This window comes from Suncus etruscus, chromosome 18 (genome assembly GCF_024139225.1).
Source record: "Suncus etruscus isolate mSunEtr1 chromosome 18, mSunEtr1.pri.cur, whole genome shotgun sequence".
In the NCBI taxonomy this organism is placed as follows: domain Eukaryota; kingdom Metazoa; phylum Chordata; class Mammalia; order Eulipotyphla; family Soricidae; genus Suncus; species Suncus etruscus.
The window spans coordinates 1,045,765-1,069,288 of record NC_064865.1 but is presented as its reverse complement, the minus strand read 5'-3'; the positions used below and the strand labels follow the sequence as shown (position 1 = coordinate 1,069,288).

The window sequence follows — 23,524 nt, the reverse complement described above, 5'->3', positions numbered from 1 at the left end:
CAATGATCATTCCTGGCACAATAGAGCTTGTTCTAAAATGGAAATGCAAGGGACTGGGTATGCAGAATAGTTTTAAGAGGCCCCATATTCAGTCCCCAGCACTAAAAAAAATTAAAATGGAGATATTATGGTCCAGACAGATAAGAAGACACTTGCTTTGCACGTACCTGACCTAGGTTTGGCCCTGGTATCATATATGGTGGTTCCCTGATCACTTCCGAGCATGATCCCAGACCAAAAAAATTTAGATGAAAATTTTAGACACTTTTCCAGAAACAGATTCATCGGTTTTAGAGCACTGATCAGGTGATCTGTACATATAACAGGTATTCTATGAAAAGCTGCTGATGCTTTTGGTAGTTTGGTGACTTCATTTGGAAACATTAATGCGAATTACACACACACACACACACACACATTCTCTCTCTCTCTCTCTCTCTCTCTCTCTCTCTCTCTCTCTCTCTCTCTCTCTCTCTCTCTCTCTCTCTCTTCCCCCCCCCCCCCATTCTGGGTTCCATACCCATTGGTGGTACAAGGGGACTATGTAGTGCTGGTAATCAAACCCATATGCAAGGCATGTGCTTTCCCCCACTTGAGCCACATCCCTAAACCCATATGTGTGTGTTTTGATTTGGCTGTGCCCTATAAAGAGCAAGCAAAAATGGTCGTTTCCATACTGTTCTGGATTGCTAGATGGTAATCCTAATTTTTTTTTGCAGGGGTCAAGGTTCTGGGGGTTCCTCCCCGTGAGCTGTTCAGAGGTTCTTCTCTATTTGTTGCTTGGAGACTGTACAGTGCTGGAAATCAAAACGTGGGGCTGCTGTATATCAAGCATGCACTCTAGTTCTTTGAGACATCAACCCAACCCCCAGAGCACTTGGTCATTGAGTTAAGCATCCACAAATATGGAATTAAAGAGAAGTAAAAAGAATTTTAATCACATGCTCTCCTCTGAAAAGGATTATATCTAGTAAGATGAAAACATCAGAGAAATACTGAAAAAGCATGTAAGAACAAGGCAACAATTAGAAAAATAATATAGTACAAACTAAATCTTGACAGCATCTAAAGAAAAAGCATAACTGGTATTTAAAATGTTTCTTTTTACTCTGAGGAATCATGGATGAATATGCTGATAACATGCCAAATTCACAGCCTAGCACCACTCAGTCTCCCAGACTGTCCACTTCCCTCTACCACTGCCCCAGTGTTCCCTACCTCCTAATTCTTCACCCCCCCCCTCCCATGATGAGCTTACTACTGAAGACCATCTCAGTTTCTGTTGCCTTTGGGCCTTGTTTTGTTTCTTTTTATTTATTTATTTTTGTTTGGTTTGGGGGTCACACCCAGCAGCACTCAGGAGTGCTCCTGGCTCTGCACTCAGAAATCGCTCCTGGCAGCAATTTCTCGGGAGACCATATGGGATTCCAGGATTCAAACCACTGTCTGTCCTGGATCAGTTGTGTGCAAGGCAAATGCCCTACACTGTACTCTCTCTCTGGCCCCTCTTTTTATTAAAAAAAAAAAATATTTATTTATTTATTGGTTTTGGGACCACACCCAGTGGCGTTCAACGGTTACTCCTGGCTCTGTGCTCAGAAATTACTCCTGGCAGGTTTGGGGGACCATATGGGGTGCCAAGAATTGAACCAGGTCCCTCCCAGATCAACCACATGCAAGGCATCCACCTTACAACTGTGCTATCTCTCCAGCCTCCTTGTTTTGTTTTGGGTTTTTTTGTGGTTTTTGGGTCACACCCGGCAGAGCTCAGGGGTTACTCCTGGCTTCGTGCTCAGAAATTGTTCCTGGCAGGCACGGGGGACCATATAGGACGCCGGGATTCGAACTGATGACCTTCTGCATGAAAGGCAAACACCTTACCTCCATGCTATCTCTCCGGCCCTTTTGTTTTGTTTTGTTTGGTTTTTTGGTTTGGTTTTTCAGGCCACACCTGTTTGATGCTCAGGGGTTACTCCTGGCTAAGCACTCAGAAATTGCCCCTGGCTTGATGCCGGGGGGATCGAACCGAGGTCCTTCCTTGGCTAGCGCTCGCAAGGCAGACACCTTACCTCTAGCGCCACCTCACTGGCCCCTTTTTTTTTTCTTAATATGAGATCTGGGGCCAGAGAGATAGCACAGCAGCATTTGCCTTGTAAGCAGCTGACCCAGGACCAAAGGTGGTTGGTTCGAATCCTAGCTTCCCATATGGTCCCCTGTGCCTGCTAGGAGCGGTTTCTGAGCAGATAGCCAGGAGAAACCCCTGAGCACTGCTGGGTGTGGCTCAAAAAAACAAAAACAAAACAACAACAAAAATATATATATACATATATCGTATGGTATCTGGAACCCAACTATGAAGGACTTTGTAAATCACAATGGTCTCAATAAAATAAAATTTAAAAACTAAACAAAGGTGGCGAGGTGGCGCCAGAGGTAAGGTGTCTGCCTTGCAAGCGCTAGCCAAAGAAGGACCACGGTTTGATCGCCCGGCGTCCCATATGGTTCCCCCAAGCCAGGGGCAATTTCTGAGCGCTTAGCCAGGAGTAACCCCTGAGCATCAAACGGGTGTGGCCCAAAAAACCAAAAAAAAAAATTTTTTTAAAAGCAGGGTCAGAGAGATAGCATGGAGGTAGGGCATTTGCCTTGCATGCAAAAGAATGGTGGTTCGAATGCCAACATCCCATATGGTCCCCTAAACCTTCCAGGAGTGATTCTGAGTGTAGAGCCAGGAGTAAATCCCTGAGCACTGCTGGGTATGACCCCAAAACCAAAAAAAATTTTTTTTAAAGAGCATTGCAGTAATTGAAAAAATGAGAGAGATCATTCTGGATCTGTCCCTCTCATAACACCTGGTATTAAAGATAACTTAAGTGCTTTTCATTTCATTGAGGGTTTTTTTTTTTTTTTTTTTTTTTTTTGAGGCCAAGGGGTATAGCCTCTGCCACCTGGAATGGACAAGTAAAAAAGGAAAGGTTGCAGGCCTGGAGAGATAGCACAGCAGATATGGTGCTTGCCTTGCACACAGCCAACCTGGGTTCAATACCTGGCATCCCATATGGTCCCACAAGCATGACTGGGAGTCATTCCTGAGTACATAGCCAGGAATAACTGCTGAGTATTGATGGTTTGGGCCCACCCCACCCCCAAAAGATAAAAGAAAAAAGAAAAATTTGATGTTATGATGCAATTGTGGTTTCAGACAATAGGATCAGGCCCCCAAAAAGAGCATCTGAGAAAACAGTTAAAGGGATTGATTCTCAGTGCTTCAGGTTTAGAATGTCTCTAGGCGACCCTAGGACCTGGCGTTGCAGGTTTTTGTAGAAATGGAAAGTGGAGCTTTCCAGAAAGAGAAGCTGCCTTTAGGCGCTTAAGATACTGGCGTTGGAGGAGGGAACTTTCATGGTTCTGAAGAATAAAACATTTTTTTTACTTTTTTTTTAAATAGTTGTCATGTGGCCAGAAAGAGACCTCAGTGGGCTGAGCACAAACCTGAGTTTGAATCAACCTTTGTATTACCCTGAGCACCACCAGGAGTGATCCAGAAACCAAAAGTGTGAATTAAATGGTTGTCTAACCACTTTCTCATAGAGAAAGAGCCCATTAGGCATTTCTGGTGACTGGCACTGAAGCAAGATTAGGAGAAAAAGGGAAAAGAAACTCATTTTAAACAGTATTTTTACATCTGTCATCTGGAAGATTTGGTGTTTTTATTTTGCCTTACGATAATAGCTTGAATTAGGGATTGGGAAGACACAAGTACTCAGAGAGCAACAGACTTGTAAGATGTGTAGGGGTGAAGAGATGGTACCCAAGGTAAGATGCTTGCCTTGCATGTGCCTTTGCAGCCAGGCCAACAGCAATCCTGACTCACATCCCATCAACATATATCTGGTTCCCTGAACACGTCCAGGAGTCATTCCTGAGCACAGAGCGATGAATAGCTCCTGAGAAGCTGGGTGCAGTTCCAGCCTCCTACCCTCCATCCCCCCCAAAAGAGGATGTATAGATGGAAGCTCACAGTTTGCCTTAGGTTCTTTGGATTCAAGAAAATTAAAATAATACTTGGCACAGTAAAGGTCTTTCTCACCTTTTATCTGTACTGTCCTGTTATGAAATATTGAAACCCACTTAAATTCCCTTTTGATTCGAGGGTCTTCATCTTTCCTCCTGATACCTGAAACGCCAACTGTGTCTCTTCTCCCTGCTTCTCTGTCATTTCTGCACACAGCCAGCATCATGATCAGAGAGACAAAGGCTTTCGCTTCTCAGACATCATCAGTTCAGAACACAAGTTGCTCTCCCCTAGTGACCAGTTAGGTGCAGTCAGTGTGAAATAAGGGTAATTGACATTTTGTGAGGAACACACATCAGCCCGATATAAAACTTAGCCGACATTCATGAATTCAAACAGGCTGGGGAAATGTAAAGTTTAAAATGGGTGGTAAGGGGCCAGAGAGATTGATCCAGGGTGAGTATATACCCAATTGGGTCCACGGCATCACGTGGTACGCCAGCCCAGCTGGGTGCAGAACCCCGAAATCAAAGCAGAACAGAAACAAATATACTAATAAATTGGTACTAGTTCTCCCCTTTTAAATATTTTTATGATTTTTTGTTGTTGTTGTTGTTTGCTTTTAAGAAATATGGGGGGAGCGGAGCGGTGGTGCAGGCGGTAGGGTGGTTTGCCTTGCACATGGCTGACCCAAAACGGAACGAACGGCCGTTCCATCCCCCAAGCCAGGGCCGATTTCTGAGCGCATAACCAACCACGAGTAGCCCCTGAGCGTCACCAAGTGTGGACCCCCAAAGAAAAAAGAAGAAAATACGAGGGGGCTGGAGAGAGTGTACAACGGGTGGGGTGCCTACTTTGCATACAACCAATCTGAGTTTAAACTCCGGCCTTTCATGTGGACATATGGACCCCAAGCCAGCCAGAAGTGACTCCTGGTGTGGCCTTAAGAAAAAGAAAGTGGACGGGGCCGGGCGGTGGCGCTCGAGGTAAGGTGCCTGCCTTACCTGCGCTAGCCTAGGAGACGGACCGCGGTTCGATCCCCCGGCGTCCCATATGGTCCCCCAAGCCAGGAGCGACTTCTGAGCGCATAGCCAGGAGTAACCCCTGAGCGTCACCGGGTGTGGCCCAAAAACCAAAAAAAAAAAAAAAGAAAAGAAAAAGAAAGTGGGGCCTGAGCTATAGCGCAGTGAGTAGGGCGTTTGCCTTGCACGCGGCTGACCCAGATTCCCCCTTACCCCATATCGTCCCCTGAGCCTTCCAGGAGTGATTTCAAGGGCTGGAGTGATAGCACAGCAGGTCCCTAGGGCACTTGCCTTGCACGTAGCCGACCCGGATTTGATCCCTGCATCCCACAGGGTCCCCGTAGCCCACCGGGAGTGATTCCTGAACAGAGCCAGGAGTAACCCCTTGAGCCCCGCCAGGTGTGACCCAAAATTACTTTTAAAAAGGGGGAGGCGAGGGGCCGGGTAGGTGGCGCTGGAGGTGAGGTGTCTGCCTTGCAAGCGCTAGCCAAGGAAGGACGGCGGTTCGATCCCCCGGCGTCCCATAGGGTCCCCCCAAGCCAGAGGCAATTTCTGAGCGCTTAGCCAGGCATAAACCCTGAGCACCCAACGGGTGTGGCCCAAAAACCAAAAAAAAAAGGGGGGGAAGGCGAAGAGATAGCATGGAGGTAAGTAAGGCGTTTGTCTCGCATGAGGAAGGACGGTGGTTCAAGTGCCGGCATCCCATCGGGTCCCCGAGCCTGCCAGGAGCGAGTTCTGAGCGTAGAGCCAGGAGGAAGCCCCGAGCGCTGCCGGGTAAAGCGAACAAAGCAGCATTCTCAATCTATTCAAAGTTTGGTTTGCCGTGTGTGTGTGTGTGTGTGTGTGTGTGTGTGTGTGCGTGCGTGTGTGTGTGTGTGTCTGTGTCTGTGTGTCTGTGTGTGTCTGTGTGTCTGTGTCTGTTTGTTTTTTGGGTCCCACCCGACAGCTCTCAGGGGCCAGTCCTCTGGCAGCCTCGGGGGACCCTATGGGGTGCCCGATGAGATTCAGGCCGCCGACCTTCCGCATGCGAGGCAAACGCCCCCCCTCCGTGCTTTCCTTTCGTGAACGGTCTTCCACAGGGTCCACTCTTTGTCTATCAGCCAGTGGTAAGTGGGTCCAGAAAGGGGGCGAGCGCAGCGGGTAGGGAATTTGCCTGGCACTCTCGTAGACAGACCGGGTGGGAGCTCCAGCGAGAAGGAGTCGGGGGCCACCTCTGCGGTCCTCCTCATGGGGGCTGGGGGGGGCGGAGGGACTCTGGCCCGAAGGTGACCAACCCCCTCTCTCTGTCTGTCGGCCCGCAGGCTGAGCGCGGGGCCCGGCCGGCGCGCGTGAGCATGGACCGCTGCAAGCACGTGGGGCGCCTGCGGCTCGCCCAGGACCACTCGATCCTGAACCCGCAGAAGTGGCGCTGCCGCGACTGCGCCGCCACCGAGTCGGCGTGGGCCTGCCTCAAGTGCCCGCACGTGGCGTGCGGCCGCTACCTGGAGGACCACGCGCGCCGCCACTTCGAGCAGAGCGGCCACGCGCTGGCCATGGAGGTGCGCGACCTCTACGTCTTCTGCTACGTGTGCCAGGACTACGCGCTCAACGACAACCCCGAGGGCGACCTGCGGCTGCTGCGCAGCGCCCTGCTGGCCGTGCGCGGCCCGGCGCGGGACCCGCCGGTGCGCAGCGGCCCGACGCTGCGCTCCAGGGCCGCGGCCGACGACGCGGCGGACGCGGACGCGGCGGCGGCGGCGGCGGCGGCGGCCCCGGCCCCGCGCGCGCAGATGCAGATGCTCACGGCGCTGCGCCACCGGCGCCGCCGCCTGCTGGCCCGCGCGCTGCGCCTGTGGTTCGAGCGCAGCTCCCGCGGCCGCGCGCGCCTGGAGCAGCGGCGGCAGGACGAGGCGCGCGAGCGCAGGCAGGAGGCGGCGCGGCGGCGGCGGCGCGAGGTGAAGCGGCGGCTGCTGGAGGAGCTGGCCCGCGCGCCGCCGCGCAAGAGCGCGCGCCTCCTGCCGCCCGTGCCCGCGCCGCCCGCCGGGGCCCCCGGCGTGACGGGCCTGCGCAACCTGGGCAACACCTGCTACATGAACTCGGTCCTGCAGGTGCTCAGCCACCTGCGCAAGTTCCGCGAGTGCTTCCTGCACCGCGACCCCTGCGAGGCGGAGCGGCTCCTCGCCCGCGCGCGCGCCTGGGAGCCCGACGGCCTCTGCCCGCACGGCAACGGCGGCGGCGGCGGCCTTGGCCTTGGCGGCGGCGTCGGCGTTGGCGCCTCCACCTCTTCCTCCTCCGCCGCCCCGCGCCGCCGCCTCGAGCTCGTCCAGCACAAGGAGCCCCGCTCCAAGCACATCTCCCTGTGCCACGAGCTGCACACGCTCTTCAGGGTCATGTGGTCCGGCAAGTGGGCGCTCGTGTCGCCCTTCGCCATGCTGCACTCCGTGTGGAGCCTCATCCCCGCCTTCCGCGGCTACGACCAGCAGGACGCGCAGGAGTTCCTCTGCGAGCTGCTGCACAAGGTGCAGCAGGAGCTCGAGGCCGAGGGCGCCGCGCGCCGCTTCCTCATCCCGCTCTCGCAGAGGAAGCTCACCGGGCAGGTCCTCAAGGTGGTCAACACCATCTTTCACGGGCAGCTGCTCAGTCAGGTAGGTGTCCGTCCGTCCTTCCGTCCGTCCGGCGACTGGAGCTCCCCGCCCACCCCCGGCCAACCCGAGGAGCCCGCGTTGGCGTCCCGCTGCCCGCCGTTCCGCAGCGTGCCTTGATCGTCGCTCTTGCGGGCGCCTCTCAAAACAGTGCCCAAGGCCCCCCCACCCGCACCCCTGAGAAACGCAGCCTGCCCAGCCCGGCCCGGCTGTGCTCGGGCCCTCGGGAGCAACCGCACTTGGAGGTTCCTTGGGTGCCAAAGATCAGACTTGGACTTTGACCCCAGTCCTGAGCCCCGGGTTCCCGTGCCATCTCCCAACACCTCGGCTACCTATTTTTTTTTTTTTTTTTTTTTTTTTTTTTTTGTTTTTGGGCCACACCCGTTTGACGCTCAGGGGTTACTCCTGGCTATGTGCTCAGAAATCGCCCCTGGCTTGGGGGGACCATATGGGACGCCGGGGGATCGAACCGCGGTCCTTCCTTGGCTAGCGCTTGCAAGGCAGACACCTTACCTCCAGCGCCACCTACCCGGCCCCTCGGCTACCTATTCTTAGCTGACCTCGCTCTATTGCTTCATTTTCAATGATTGCCTTTCCCTTTTAATGAGGGCATAGGGAACACCTTTCCTTCTCTGCCTGAATGTGACTGATGCCTGTTGTTGGTCCGCCGTGAGTTGATTCGTTCGAGGCGATTGAACGACTTGTTTCCAACCCTCATACCACTCATTTGTTGTTTTGTTTTGTTTCGTTTCTTCTTTACCTTTCTTAAAATTGTCTAACCCCTTTTTGGGGCCTGAGGCCGAGGGAAGAAGCAGTGGGAGGAGTTGGAACACAAGGCTTCAAAAGTGCAAGTTTTTCCCACTGAGCCACATCTTGGTCAGAAAGCGTGCTCTCGGGGCCGGAAAGATAGTACAGCGGCAAGGCATCTGCCTTGCACGCAGCCAGTGGTTCGAATTCCGGATCTATGGTTCCCCGTGCCTACCAGAAACTATTTCTAAGCACAGAGCCAGGGGTAAACCCTGAGCGCCTCCAGGCGTGACCCAAAAAACTAAAAAAAAACTACAAAAAAAACAACGTGTCCTTCCTGCCTAGATCTTCTTTATTCATGAGGAAGGGAGCTGGCTAAAAGGATGCAAAGGACAAAGGAAACTCCTGGGCCCGGAGAGATAGCACAGCGGCGTTTGCCTTGCAAGCAGCCGATCCAGGACCAAAGGTGGTTGGTTCGAATCCCGGCGTCCCATAGGGTCCACCGTGCCTGCCAGGAGCTATTTCCGAGCAGACAGCCAGGAGTAACCCCTGAGCACCACCGGGTGTGGCCCAAAAACCAAAAAAGAAAAGAAAACTCCTTATTCTTTATTACATTTTCTGGATCTTTAATCATATAAAAACATAAGCAGACACTCCTACATAAAGCTTTATGGAGCTATTCAGAAAGAACATTTGGGGGGCCAGAGAGATTGCATGGAGGTAAAGCGTTTGCCTTGCATGCAGAAGGATGGTGGTTCGAATCCCAGCATCCTATATGGTCCCCCGAGCGATTCCCGAGTGTAGAGCCAGGAGTAACCCCTGAGCGCTGCCGGGTGGGACCCAAAAAAAAAAAAAGAAAGAAAGAAAGAACATTTTGCATTTTGTTTTGTTTACTGCTTGTTTTTATTTTGTTCTATTCTTAGGCTTTTCCCAGCATTGCCTGAAGCCACCAGAACTTCACCCATTGGTGCTCAGGAGCCATGTACTGTTGGGGTTCAAACCCAGAGCCCAGTGCATGACAAGCATGTGTTCCAGCCCTTTAAGTCATCTCCTTAACCCTCCCAATAGAACTTTTTTAGGGGGACTGGGGTCACAGCCCACAATTCTCAGGAGTTACTCCTGACTTCACTCAGGAATCACTTCTGATCATGTTTGATTGGGTAACCTTATGAGATGCTAGGGACTGAGCCCAGGTCAGTTGCACACCAGGCAAGACCTTACTTGCTGTACTACACTCCAGTCCCTCAACAGAACATTTTTAGACTTCTAATGTAGAGTGGGCAACAAGATTCAAGTAAAACCTCTAAACTTTGCACATATGCCCCTATAGTTTGTTGTCTTAGTAGTTGGGGTTTTCTGAGAATGATTAATGGTTGTTTTTTGCTTTTGCATGTGAAAGGAGCATATTTATAAGCATTTCCTCTCATCCCTAAATGTTCATAAAAAGAAAGGGACATCTGGGAACTTTACAATGGGAGAAGAGGTCTAATTATGAGGTACTTTGAAATTATACAGGCACAGGAATTTATGTTGGATTGCAACAAGAAACAAGGGTCAAAAAAGAGTAAAGTGGAAGAAAATGGTGCAACCTGGTGGAAATAATAGCATGAGAAGCAGACAGGGACATGCATGTTTTTTATCTCAGCCTAATTCCTGGAAAAACTCCACACTAAATTGATCTAGAGCACTGGAACACAATCTTATGTGCTAGGTGAGAAGAGGAAGGAATGGGCAATCATCTTTGTACTTTGCGATTTTTCTAGTTCCAGCCAGCATCACATTAGAGATAAAGCCCGGATTATTATGCTCTAATTCTCTCCATTTAAGTTAGACTTGTTATTTTAATATTACAATTGCTTTTGGGGTGTGTTTGGGGCGGGGGAGAAGGGACTCTACATTTAGATTTGGTCGTTATGTGTCTTTTTATTCTAGGTCACATGTGTATCATGCAATTATAAATCCAATACCATTGAGCCCTTTTGGGATCTGTCCCTGGAATTCCCTGAACGCTATCACTGCATAGAAAAGGGATTTGTCCCTTTGAATCAGACAGAGTGCCTGCTCACTGAGATGCTGGCCAAGTTCACAGAGACAGAGGCCCTGGAAGGGAGAATCTACGCTTGTGACCAGTGTAACAGTGAGTGCTGGGGAAGTGTGGGAGGGACAGGTGTGCTCTTAAATATCCTTTTAAACTGTTTCTCTTGCCTCTTTTTGTTGTTGTTTGTTTCGTTTTGGAGCTGCACTGGATGATTCTGGGGTTTACTTCTGGCTCTATTCAAAAATCATTCCTGGCTAATCTTGGGGAAGCTATTGAGCCGGAGTCAGCCTTATGCAAGGCAAATGGCCTACTCGATGTTACCTGTCTCTCCAGCCTTTCTCTTCCCTCTGAAGTTGGAAATAACCGACTTAATACCGGTTGGTTCTAACACATCTTTTCAAAATATGTTTTTTGTCTCCCATTTTATGAAGAACAAATATCTATGACTATTATAGTTTTTAAAAACAAAAAACTAATGGGCTGGACGTATAGAACAGCAGATAGAGTGCTTGCACGGTAGCTTACCCAGGTTTAATCCCCATCATGCCACATAGTTCCCAGACCCCACCAGATGTCTTTCCTGAGTGCAGGGCTCAGGGTACTTCCTGGGCACTGCCGGTATAGCCATAAAACCTAAAAAATCAAAATGAGGGGCTGGAGAGATAGCAGAGCAGTATGGCGTTGGCCTTGCAAGCAGGCCCTGGACCAACAGTGATTCAAATCCCGGCATCCCATATGGTCCCCCATGCCTACCAGGAGCGATTTCTGAGCTCAGAGCCAGGATTAATCCCTAAGCTCTGCTGGGTGTGACCCAAAATAAAAAAAAAAAAAAAAAATCAGACCAAGGGACCAGAGCAATAGCACAGAGGTATGGAGTTTGCCCATGGCCAACCAGGGATGGACTCGGGTTGGATCTTCAACTTCACATATGGTCCCCCAAGCCTGCCAAGAGCAATAGGATTTCTGAACACAGAGTCAAGAGTGATTCCAAGTGCTGCTGGGTGTGGCCCAAAAACTAAATTAAAAAAAATTTTAAATGAGGTATGTGTGTCTTTTTGAGTCCCGTTACAATGTTGACATTAGTTGTTATCTTAGAGGACATTTTGAAATGTGAATTCAAAATGGGGACTTGCCCTAAGAATGTTGATATTTTATTTCAGAGTGTTACAGAGGTCCAGCATAAACTCATGAGCATAGATTCTGACAGTTCTTAGTTCATGTAAACGCCAATGGCATAGCCTGTTGGAGGCCCGTGGCATGAGAAAAGCGCTACTAAAATTGACAAGTTGAAACCAAGAAAGCAAGCTATTCGTTGCTTCACAGCAGCTTCATGACTGCTTTTGTTCATTTCTTTGGAAAAAGGAGAGAATTGGTTTCTGGGTCATACTCAATAGAACTACACTCCGCTCTGTACTCAGAGGACACTCGGTGATGCTTGGAAGACCTTCTGATCCTGGTGATTGAACCGGGGTTGGCCACATTCAAGGAAGGTTCCTTAACCCCTACACAATCTCTGTGGCTTTCATGTTTCTTCTCATTTTGAGCTTTATAAAGGGGTCATAAGAAAGTGTTATTTCAGGGCCGGGCAGTGGCGCTAGAGGTAAGGTGCCTGCCTTGCCTTGGCTAGCGTTGGACGGACCACGGCTCGATCCCCAGGCATCCCATATGGTCCCCCAAGCCAGGAGCAACTTTTGAGCTCATAGCCAGGAGTAACCCCTGAGCATTACTGGGTGTGGCCCAAAAACAAAAACAAAAACAAAAAAGTGTTATTTCTTGCAGAGATCCTCAACCTTTTTAAACAAGGGGCCAGGTTCACTGACCTTTCAACCATCAGATGGAATATAGTTTTAATAAAACCTATGAACAATAGTGGTCCACAGATTGTAGTTTGAGGACCTCTGCCTGAGAGTAAGAGGAGGAGAAGAGAGACAGAGAAGAGAGGAGTGAGTCGGAGAATACTGTGCACCTTCTACAGCTAAGCAGGATAGGCAACAGCAGCAAAAACACCAGAACCGGGATGAGTTGACAGCTAAGCAGGATAGGCAACAGCAGCAAAAACACCAGCAGGCCAGATAAATGTCCTCAGCAGGCCGCATGTGGCCCACAGGCAATAATTTCAGGACCCTAATCTATGAGATAATTTATCTATTCTGTGTGTGTGTGTGTGTGTGTGTGTGTGTGTGTGTGTGCGTGTGTGCGTGTGTGCGCGCGCGCGCGCACGCATGCATGCATGCACGCACTCGCTGAATTTAGAAAAGATTTTAAGAGAAAGAAGAAAAGGCACACAGTCTCCTATAGTGGTGGATTTCCTAAGCAAGCTTCCCCAGGAGCTTTCAATTTAAAGAGAATGTTTATCTTTGGTTTTTGGCTTTTGGACCACACAACAATATTCAGGGGCCTTACCTGGTATACTCAGATTAGACCTAGATTTCCTACATGTAAAGTGTGATTCCAGACATTTGAGTCATTATCTCCCATCCCACTTGATGCCCTTTCTTTTTTTTTTTTTTTTTTATTTTTTATTTTTTTTTTTTTGGTTTTTGGGCCACACCCAGTAACGCTCAGGGGTTACTCCTGGCTCAAAAGTTGCTCTTGGCTTGGGGGACCATATGGGACACCGGGGGATCGAACCGCGATCCGTCCAAGGTTAGCGCAGGCAAGGCAGGCACCTTACCTTTAGCGCCACTGCCCGGCCCTTGATGCCCTTTCTAACCTGGCATGTACAGAGGAAACATAAAGCAAAGAAAACTCATGTTGGGGATTTGGGGATATGTAAAGATTGAAAGCTAAAATCATGAATTGTGCAGAGATCTAGAAATCACTTTGAATCCAAATAATTTGAACTGTAAGTTTTAGTGAGAAAAACCTTACAGTAGTTTCTAATATTGTTCTTAATAGAGTTGTATATGCTTTTGTGGAAAACCTGTTCTCTTTAAATCAGGACGAAAGGGGTCTACAGTGGGTAAGGCACTTGCCTTACAAGTGGCTGACCTGGACTGGAGAGATAGCACAGCAATAGGGTGTTTGCCTTGCACGCAGCTGATCCAGGACGGAAGGTGGTTCTAATCCTGGCAATCCCATGTGTTACCCAGTGCCTGCCAGGAGCGATTTCTAAGTACAGAGCCAGGAATAACACCTGAGTGCTGTCAGGTGTGACCCATCCAACCCCCCAAAGTGGCTGACCTGGGTTCGATCCTTGACACACCAATATGGTTCCCCAAATCCACCAGGAGTAATCCTTGAGCCCAGCTGGGTGTGATTTAAAATAAATCAGAACCAAAAAATGGGGGGGGGGGCTGGAGCAGTGGCGCAAGTGGTAGAGCATTTATTTGCCTTGCACACGCTAACCTAGGACGGACCACGGTTCATTCCCTCGGCATCCCTTATGGTCCCCCAAATGAGGAGCAATCTCTGAGCCCATAGCCAGGAATAACCCCTGAGCGTCACCGGGTGTGACCCAAAAAGAAGAAAATCAGGACAAAAGTTATATTTGATGTCAGGTATCATTAACAGTTAAAAATTCTGTATTTAGGGACTGGAGAGATAGCATGAAGGTAGGGCATTTGCCTTGCATGCAGAAGGTCGGTGGTTCGAATCCCGGCATCTCATATGATCTCCTGAGCCTGCCAGGAGCTATGTCTGAGTGCAGAGCCAGGAGGAACCCCTGAGCACTGCTGGGTGTGACACCCCCCCCCCAAAAAAAAAATAAAACACACACAACAAACCAAAACAAAAAAATACAAAAAAAAGAAAAGAACCTACCTATCCTGCTATATATATTGAGATATATAGTCAGTGCCTTAAGTTACCCCATTAGAGCAATATCTATTAGTTGTTGTTGGGTTTTTTGGGGTTTTTTTTTGTTGTTGTTGTTGTTTTGGTTTTTGGGTTACACCCGGCAGTGCTCAGGAGTTACTTCTGGCTCTATGCTCAGAAATCACTCCTGGCAGGCTCGGGGGACCATATGGGAATGCTGGGATTTGAACCGATGACCTTCTGCATGAAAGGCAAATGCCTTACCTCCATGCTATCTCTCCGGTCCCTGTTTTTTTTTTTTTTTTGTTTTGTTTTGTTTTTTTAATAGTAAAGCTGTTTTCACTTGAAGGCAACAGAAAGTCAAGTTAAGAGCTTTAAATGCCATTATCTTGGATCTGATAGATTAGGCTAGAAATGCTTTTTTTTTTTTTTTTTTTTTTTTAAGAAAGGATTATTTTTCTGGCTGCCAATTCATCAGTATTTTTCCAATACAGTTCAAGTAATTGCAGGAAAGGAAAGCCATGGAGGAGAGATGAGTGGCATTGATCTATTGCTTGTGAAGTTTCAAAATTACCAGTGTGCTACCTCTCTGGGTGACCAGCTTAATCATATGGAGACAGAACTGATCAATCTCAATTGAATCAGTCATCTCTTTGTGAATTTCATTTTAGGGAAACAAAGCCACATCCTATATTGTCTTCGTGTTAGCTCACACGCTCCCTCTGCTGATAGAAGCAGTCACTGCCAGTCTCCTAGCAGAGCTGCAATCATTTTCACAAATCTGTTTGGTGAATGGAAGCATAAAATAAGGCAGGCTCCTCTTTGAATTCTCTTTCTGCTCATGCTCCCACATTTCACAACTGCCGGCCTGTAGTCAGAGCTGCTCTGGCACCCTTGTTCTGTTGCAGTCTATTATGAGAAGCAACGGCTCTACAACCTATTGTCACAAAAAGCTCCGTGATACGTCAGCAGACTGTGATTTGCTGCCTTTCAAAAGTGGTTCAGACAGGACCTGGAATCAAATGCCAAGCTCTTCAGATGCTGAGACCACGATAGCAACAACTCAGACAGTTAATAGGCGCCATGGTGAACCACTGTCTTAGTTTTTTATTCTCATTCATTTGTTTAATTACTAAAACAACATAACAGCCCTAAGTCAATGGCTACAGAAAAGACTTATGGTGAAAATTAAGAGATTTTCATTTCCATTGTTTATCTGCTGTAATTTTAAAATTCAATTCAGTCACAATTTAGTAGCTTTAGAGACTAACTGGAGTCTCAGCCATGACTATGATATGAACGAGGTGAGTATGGACAGCCTATCAGTCTTGTCCTGCATAACCAACACTTTTTTCAAGAAATGGGTGTGTGGGACCGGATAGCACAGTGGTGGGGCGTTTGCCTTCCATGCTGCTGCCCAGGATGGACCTTGGTTCGATCCCTGGCGTTCCATATGGACTCTCAAGCCAGGAGCAATTTCTGAGTGCATAGCCAGGAGTACCCTTGAGCATAACTGGGTGTGGCCTATAAATCAAAGAAAAAGAGAAGAAAGAAGGAAAGGAAGGAAGAAAGAAAGAAAGAGAGAGAAAGAAAGAAAGAAAGAAAGAAAGAAAGAAAGAAAGAAAGAAAGAAAGAAAGAAAGAAAGAAAGAAAGAAAGAAAGGAAGGAAGGAAGGAAGGAAGGAAGGAAGGAAGGAAAGAAAGGAAGGAAGGAAGAGAGGAAGAGAGAGAGAAAGAAAGAAAGAGAGAGAGAGAAAGAGAGAAAGAAGGAAGGGAGAAAGGAAGGAAGGAAGGAAGGAAGGAAGGAAGGAAGAGAGAGAGAAAGAGAGAGAAAGAAAGAAAGAGAAAGAAAGAAAGAGAGAGAGAGAGAAAGAAGGAAGGGAGGGAGAAAGAAAGAGAGAGAGAGACAGAGAGAGAGAAAGAGAGAAAGAAGGAAGGGAGGGAGAAAGAAAGAAAGAAAGAAAGAAAGAAAGAAAGAAAGAAAGAAAGAAAGAAAGAAAGAAAGAAGGAAGGAAGGAAAGAAAGGAAGGAAGAAAGAGAGAGAGAAAGAAAGAAAGGAAGGAAGGAAGGAAGAGAAAGAAAGAGAGAGAAGGAAGGAAGGAAGAAAGAAAGAAAGAAAGAAAGAAAGAAAGAAAGAAAGAAAGAAAGGAAGGAAGGAAGGAAGAAAGGAAGGAAAGAAAGAAAGGAAGGAAGAGAGGAAGAGAGAGAGAAAGAAAGAAAGAGAGAAAGAAAGAAAGAGAGAGAAAGAGAGAAAGAAGGAAGGAAGGGAGAAAGGAAGGAAGGAAGAGAGAGAGAAAGAGAGAGAAAGAAAGAAAGAGAAAGAAAGAAAGAAAGAGAGAGAGAGAGAGAGAGAAAGAAGGAAGGGAGGGAGAAAGAGAGAGAGAGACAGAGAGAGAGAAAGAGAGAAAGAAGGAAGGGAGGGAGAAAGAAAGAAAGAAAGAAAGAAAGAAAGAAAGAAAGAAAGAAAGAAAGAAAGAAAGAAAGAAAGAAAGAAAGAAGGAAGGAAAGAAAGGAAGAAAGAGAGAGAGAGAAAGAAAGGAAGGAAGGAAGAGAAAGAAAGAGAGAGAGAGAGAGAGAGAAGGAAGGAAGGAAGGAAGAAAGAAAGAAAGAAAGGAAGAAAGAAGAAAGAAGAAAGAAAGAAAAGAAAAGAAAAGAAAGAGGGCCCGGAGAGATAGCACAGCGGTGTTTGCCTTGCAAGCAGCCGATCCGAGCAGACAGCCAGGAGTAAACAAAAAAAAAAAGGAAGGAAGGAGTGCGAAAAACTCTGAGCACAGAGAGATAATGCAGAGGTTAAGATACTTGCCTTGCGTGACTGGCGAGGTGGCACTAGAGGTAAGGTGTCTACTTTGCACGTGCTAGCCAAGGAAGGACCACAGTTCGATTCCCCGGTGTCCCATATGGTGCCCCCAAGCCAGAGGCAGGGGCATTTTCTGAGCCCTTAGACAGGAGTAACCCCTGAGCATCAAACAGGTGTGGCCCGAAAAAACAAAATCCAAAGCAAAGATACTTGCCTCGGGCCGGAGAGATAGCACAGGTTTGCCTTGCAAGCAGCCCATCCAGGACCTAAGTGGTTGGTTTGAATCCCTGTGTCCCATGTGGTCCCCCGTGCCTGCCAGGAGCTATTTCTGAGCAGACAGCCAGGAGTAACCCCTGTGCACCTCCGGGTGTGGTCCAAAAACCAAAAAAAAAAAAAAAAAGATACTTGCCTTGGGCCGGAGAGATAGCACAGCGGTGTTTGCCTTGCAAGCAGCCGATCCAGAACCAAAGGTGGTAGTTGGTTCTAACCCCCGTGCCTGCCAGTAGCTATTTCTGAGCTGACAGCCAGGAGTAACCTGAGCACCGCCGGGTGTGGCCCAAAAACCAAAAAAAAAAAAAAAAAAAGAAGATACTTGCCTTAGGGCCCGGAGAGATAGCACAGCAGAGTTTGCCTTGCAAGCAGCCGATCCAGCACCAAAGGTGGTTGGTTTGAATCCCTGAGCAGACAGCCAGGAGTAATCCCTGAGCACCCCCGGGTGTGGCCCAAAAACCAAAAAAGAAAGATACTTGCCTTAGGGGCCGAAGAGATAGCATAGAGGTGAGGCGTTTGCCTTGCATGCAGAAGGTAGGTGGTTCAAATCCCGGCATCCCATAGGGTCCCCTGAGCCTGCCAGGGGCGATTTCTGAGCAGAGCCAGGAGTAACCTGTGAGCACTGCCAGGTGTGACCCCCCCAAAAAAAAGATACTTGCCTTGCATGATGCCCACCCAGATTAAATTCCCCAGTACAGGGGGCCGGGCGGTGGCACTGGAGGTAAGGTGCCTGCCTTGCCTGCGCTAGCCTAGGACGGACCGGTTCGATCCCCCGGCGTCCCATATGGTCCCCCAAGAAGCCAGGTGCAACTTCTGAGCGCATAGCCAGGAGTAACCCCTGAGCGTCACAGGGTGTGGCCCAAAAACAAAAAAAACAAAACAAAAAAAAAATTCCCCAGTACCACATATGGACTCCTAAGCACCTCCAGTAATGATTCCTGAACGCAGAGCTGGGAGTAATCTCTGAATACAGCCAGGTATAGCCAAAAAAAGAAAATAAAAGGAAAAACTAGGGCCGGGCGGTGGCGCTAAAGGTAAGGTGCCTGACTTGCCTGCGCTAGCCTTGGACGGACCGTGGTTCGATCCCCCGGTGTCCCATATGGTCCCCCAAGCCAGGAGCAACTTCTGAGCACATAGCCAGGAGTAACCCCTGAGCGTTACCGGGTGTGGCCCAAAAACCAAAAAAAAAAAAAAAGGGAAAACTAGGTACAGCATAAAAATATGTCAGGGACCAAAGCAATAGCAGTTGGGTGTTTTCCTTGCGTGCAATCAACATGGGTTCAATCAATCGTCAGCATCCTGCATGTTTTCCCCAGCCCACCAGGAGTAATTCCTGTGTGCACAGAATAAGAAGTAACCCCTGTGTAGTCTTTTGAATCTGCTAGTAGTGATCCCTGAACATATAACCAGGAGTAAGCCTGAGTATCATCAGGTGTGACCCAAAATAAAATGCATACATATATGTGTATATATATATGTATATATATGCCATCAGTTTCTAAATACAAATATTTAGGAAATAGTTGTATATCCTACAAGTAAATCGTGCTCGGGGGAAAAATATCACCATACTTAGGGCCAGAGAAATAGTATAGCAGGTAGGGGCATTTGTCTCGCACATGATACCTCAATATCCGGCACCCCAGATAGTCCCCCAAGACACCAGGAGTGATCCCTGAGCTCAGCCAGGAATAGTCAGTCCCTGAGCACTACTAATGTGACCCTAAAAAAAATACCACGATCCTGGTTCTCTATTCTATGTCAAAATATATCAGGATCACTTTATAAAAAGGGGAACTGCAGTTCAGAGATTTTTTTTTTTTTTAGTTTTGTTGTTGTTTGTTTTGTTTTTGGATCACACCGATGGTGTCCAGGGGTTTCTCCTGCTCTTCACTCTTGATGGGCCCTGGGAACTAACTACATGGGATGCTGAGGATCAGTCCAGGTTGGCCGTATGCCTTAACCACTGTACTGTCTCTAGCCTCTGAAGTTCAGATTTTTGTCAAATAATATGCAATAGCTATATACAGGGAAGAATTAGGAGGAAAGCAAGGGCTTTATTTTATTTGTTTTGGAGCCACACCTGGCAGTATTCAGGATTTACTCCTGGTTGTGTGTTTAGGGATCACTCCTGGCAGACTCCGAGGGTCCTGTGGATCAAACGAGTCAGCCACAGGCAAGGCAAACTAGCTACCCACTGTACTACTGCTCCCGCCCTGACTTTTACTTATTTATATTGCCTCATAAGCAATGCTAAGAATGCAAAGATTCAGTATAAGAGCCTGAGAATGTGGAGCGGCTTTGGCTTTGCACTGGCAGCGCTCGAACTTGGGTCCCCACCTGCTTAACTATCTCCACAGCCCCAAGAAGCTTTTTAAACTTCGTAATTCACCTATCAGCCCATAGATAAAGGCAGCCTTTATTCCATGTGTCTGTCTTTTTGTAGTTTCCTTCTGTTACTTTCCTTCAATAAATCAATGGCATCTTGAGTGTGTTTTCTAAAACAGAAGCTAATTTTGAATGTAGCTGATGGCAGAAATTTGAAAGTGGATGTGTGAGGAAAGGTTTCGTTGCTTTTAAGTTATCTCTCACAGTGACTTAAAACAAGATCTGTTTTAAGATTTTTCTTTTTTATGATGTAAAAGAGTCTCCGAGGAACATTCCTGACATGGTAGCTCCATAGACATGGGGACTCCAAGCTCTTTCCATTTTCCAGCTTTCCCATCTTGGTCCAGACGGCTGTACTCAAAACGTACCTCAGGCCTCAGAGAAGTTGCAGCCATTGAAACGGTGTGAAGGGCACGCTGACGGCCTCTCTGTCTTGGAGAGCGATCCCAGGGTTGTCCATTCCTTTCCCCTCAACCAGAACTTTCACTCACCCCTTGCAGTCATGTGAGGCTGAGACAGCCAGTGTCACTAAGGGTCACGTGTTGCTCCATTGAGATCAATACTACTAATTGGGAGAATGTATAGCAGAGGCAAGTCATTGTCTCTGCTAGAGAGCAGGCAGAATGAGTCTCCTCACAATCTGTGTCTTATACCTTCCCGAACCATCTAGGCAAACGCCGAAAATCCAACCCCAAACCCCTTGTTCTGAGTGAAGCTAGAAAGCAGTTAATGATCTACAGACTACCTCAGGTCCTCCGGCTGCACCTTAAAAGATTCAGGTGAGCTAGCTCTGGGACCTCAAAAGCGGAGACGGGTTTTTGCGGAGGATGGGGGTGGTGTTGGGGCCATACCCATCAGTGTTTGGGGGCTATTCCTGGCTCTGTGCTCAGGGGTTACTCCTGGCAGAGCTCAGAGATCATATCGTGCCTAGGACCGAACAGATTATCCATGAGCAAGGCAAGCACCTAACCCATATACTCTTCATGAGCTTTCACACTAGCTGCTTTAAAGACTTTGGGAAGGACCCATGTCCCCTTAGATACAGGAAAACCATTCTATCCTCTTTGGGAAGGAAACCTGGCTGGCTCCTGTGAACCGTGCACTGTATGTGGAAATGAACTGCTTTACACCTGTCAGGCAGATTGATGGTTGAGCCCGGCAGGGGGCTTCCGCTGCCATGGCTCTGTAAGTGTCTGGACTTCACCTGGGCTTCCAGTCCAGACTCTACATTGGGTAGAGTCTGAGCAACCTGTAAAGAAGGATTTGCAGTAATACCAAGAAGAAGGAAAAAGAATGCTTGAGTGCTTGTGAGAGATTTTTAGTTTCACAGATAATATATGTAGGCATCGATGACCAGTCGCCAGTTAAGATCTCTTAGGCCCCTGTTTTACCTACACCTAATCTAGCCATGCCAGGATTTGTTGCTTCTTAATAGTAAGGCATTGTTATTTATGTTCTAGGTGGTCTGGCCGTAATCATCGTGAGAAGATTGGGGTCCATGTCGTCTTTGACCAGGTATTAACCATGGAACCTTACTGCTGCAGGGACATGCTCTCCTCTCTTGACAAAGAGACCTTTGCCTATGATCTCTCCGCAGTGGTCATGCATCACGGGAAAGGGTTTGGCTCAGGACACTACACAGCCTATTGCTACAACACAGAGGGAGGTGCGTGTGCTTTACTGTGGGGTGGGGGACACGGAAAAGGGTTGGTTTGTCCACATTTCATTGCTTTTCTTTTTTTATTTCAATTCCACCAATCATCTAGAAGGGGAAATTACATACATTCAAATCTAGTGGGAAGAATTAAGAAAGTTGGAACTGAATTCGGATGTGTTGCCAACAACATAAGATTGTGCTAAGCACTGACAGAAACTCACACATGGTGCCTATCAGTGTCAGAGGTCGTAATTATTACTAGTTACTGCTGCAGACCCCGTTTCCTTCTTGATCTTCCAAAGCAACATGACCTCTGTAAGCTCGCAGAGATCATCTGAATCTCATTAAAACAAAACTGAAGACATTTACTGAGCCTGAGCACTCACTGTGTCCTTCCTCCCTCCCTTTCCTTGGGAGGTGTGGTGATCGGGCCTCTCCCACTCCCAAGGAACTTCAGTTTTCCTGGTTCTGCTCTGAAGCAGGTGGACTGACCACAACCAGCAGCCCTCAGGTGGCCAGTGAACTTTATTCTGGCTAAGTTTCCCTTTTCCAGTCCCCTCTATTAACATGTCCTTACTTCTCCCTCTTTCTCATCTCGTAGCCTGTAATCCCCTGGCTATGTTTGCAGAGAGCCCTAATGGGCCATGAAAAAGCCTGAGTAAGGCAAGGAGCCATCAGGGGCAGGAGCAATAATACAGGGGCAGGGCTCTTGCCCTGCACACAGCCGACCTGGGCTGATTCCCGGCACACATATGGTCCTCTGAGCCCTGCCAGGAGTGATCCCTAAGCCTAGAGCCTGGAATAAACCCTAAGCACCGCCAGGTATGGCCCCCCAAATCAAAAATTACATCAGTGGATGTTGTGAGCAGTATTGAGGAAGGGGTAGGGTGGGGGTAAAGCCAGTCACAGAGATGTCTGTTGAGTTCATTTCCTTGTCACTTGCCCTACTAATAAGTAAGCACTAGGTCTACTCAGAACTTCTCTGTCCCTTTCTTCATCTCCTCGTTTTACTTGCCTAGTGGACATCTAAGTTGGGTAGTCATGTGTCTCTCTTTCCTTTGGTTTCCTAGGTTTTTGGGTCCACTGCAATGACTCAAAGCTGAATGTATGCAGTGTCGAGGAAGTGTGCAAAACTCAAGCCTACATCCTTTTTTACACTCAAAGAACAGTTCAGGGCCATGCAAGAATCTCAGAAACCCAACTCCGAGCTCAGGTGCAGTCCAGCAACAAAGATGTGGGCAGACCACGGACCTTTCCCTGAAAGGGAGGTGCTTGTCAAGGACTGGCTTGCTTTCAAACTCTTGGTGTCTATTTTTCTTTCCTCTTATAGGAAATAAGGTTTACCGCAGAAACAAAGTACTAAATTGGTCTCACTGGCTCTAGAGCAGGTGTCAGAGGACTAGTGTCTGATCGTAAGTTTACCATCACCTTCTTCTGAACAGATTTGGAAATTTTCCTTCATTTGATGAAACAAATCTAGGGCTGAAGAGATAGTAAAGGGGTTAGTAAAGGCACTTGTCTTGCACACAAATAACCGTGGTCCTAACCGTGGCACCACACATGGTCCCCCACGTACCACCAGGCATGGCCCAAAATCCTCCCCCCCAAAATTTGAAGTAGTAACTGCTATGAATATGCTTTCATCAGAGCCGGGGCAATAGTACAACAAATAGGGTGTTTGCCTTGCAAGTGGTGGGCCCAGCTTTGATCTCCAGCATCCCATTTGTGATTTTTGAGCACAGAGTCGGGAGTAATTCCTAAATACCACCAGGTATGGTCCAAAAACTGGAAAGAAAGGGGAAAAAATTATTTTTATTTTTTTGGTTTTTGGGTCACACCTGGCAGCGCTCAGGGGTTCCTCCTGGCTCCACAGTCAGAAATCGCTCCTGGCAGTCTTGGGGGACCATATGGGATGCCGGGATTTGAACCACCGACCCTCTGCATGTAAGGCAAACCTTACCTTCATGCTATCTCTCCGGCTGGGAAAAAATTATTTCATCAGTTGTTTCTGAGAGGGATGTGGATGAAAGAAAGAAAGAGAGAAGATTAAAGGAGGTCCAAGGGGCCGGAGCAATGGCGTAGCGGTAGGGCATTTATTTGCCTTGCACATGGCTGACCCAGGGTGGACCGCAGTTCAATTCCCCGATGTCCATATGGTCCCCCAAGCCAGGAGTAATTTCTGAACGCATAGCCAGGAGTAACCCCTGAGCGTCACCA

General features: G+C 48.1%; 1 protein-coding gene across 1 annotated transcript; it reads left to right on the top strand.

The window, feature by feature from the left end:
- Window positions 1-6,368: 6,368 nt before the first annotated feature.
- Window positions 6,369-22,687, top strand: USP49 (ubiquitin specific peptidase 49). Its single transcript, XM_049764912.1, has 5 exons — window positions 6,369-7,658; window positions 10,335-10,539; window positions 20,321-20,429; window positions 21,111-21,316; window positions 22,378-22,687. The coding sequence occupies exons 1-5, from the start codon at window positions 6,369-6,371 to the stop codon at window positions 22,566-22,568; spliced, it is 2,001 nt and encodes a 666-aa protein (XP_049620869.1). The 3' UTR covers window positions 22,569-22,687.
- Window positions 22,688-23,524: the final 837 nt, after the last annotated feature.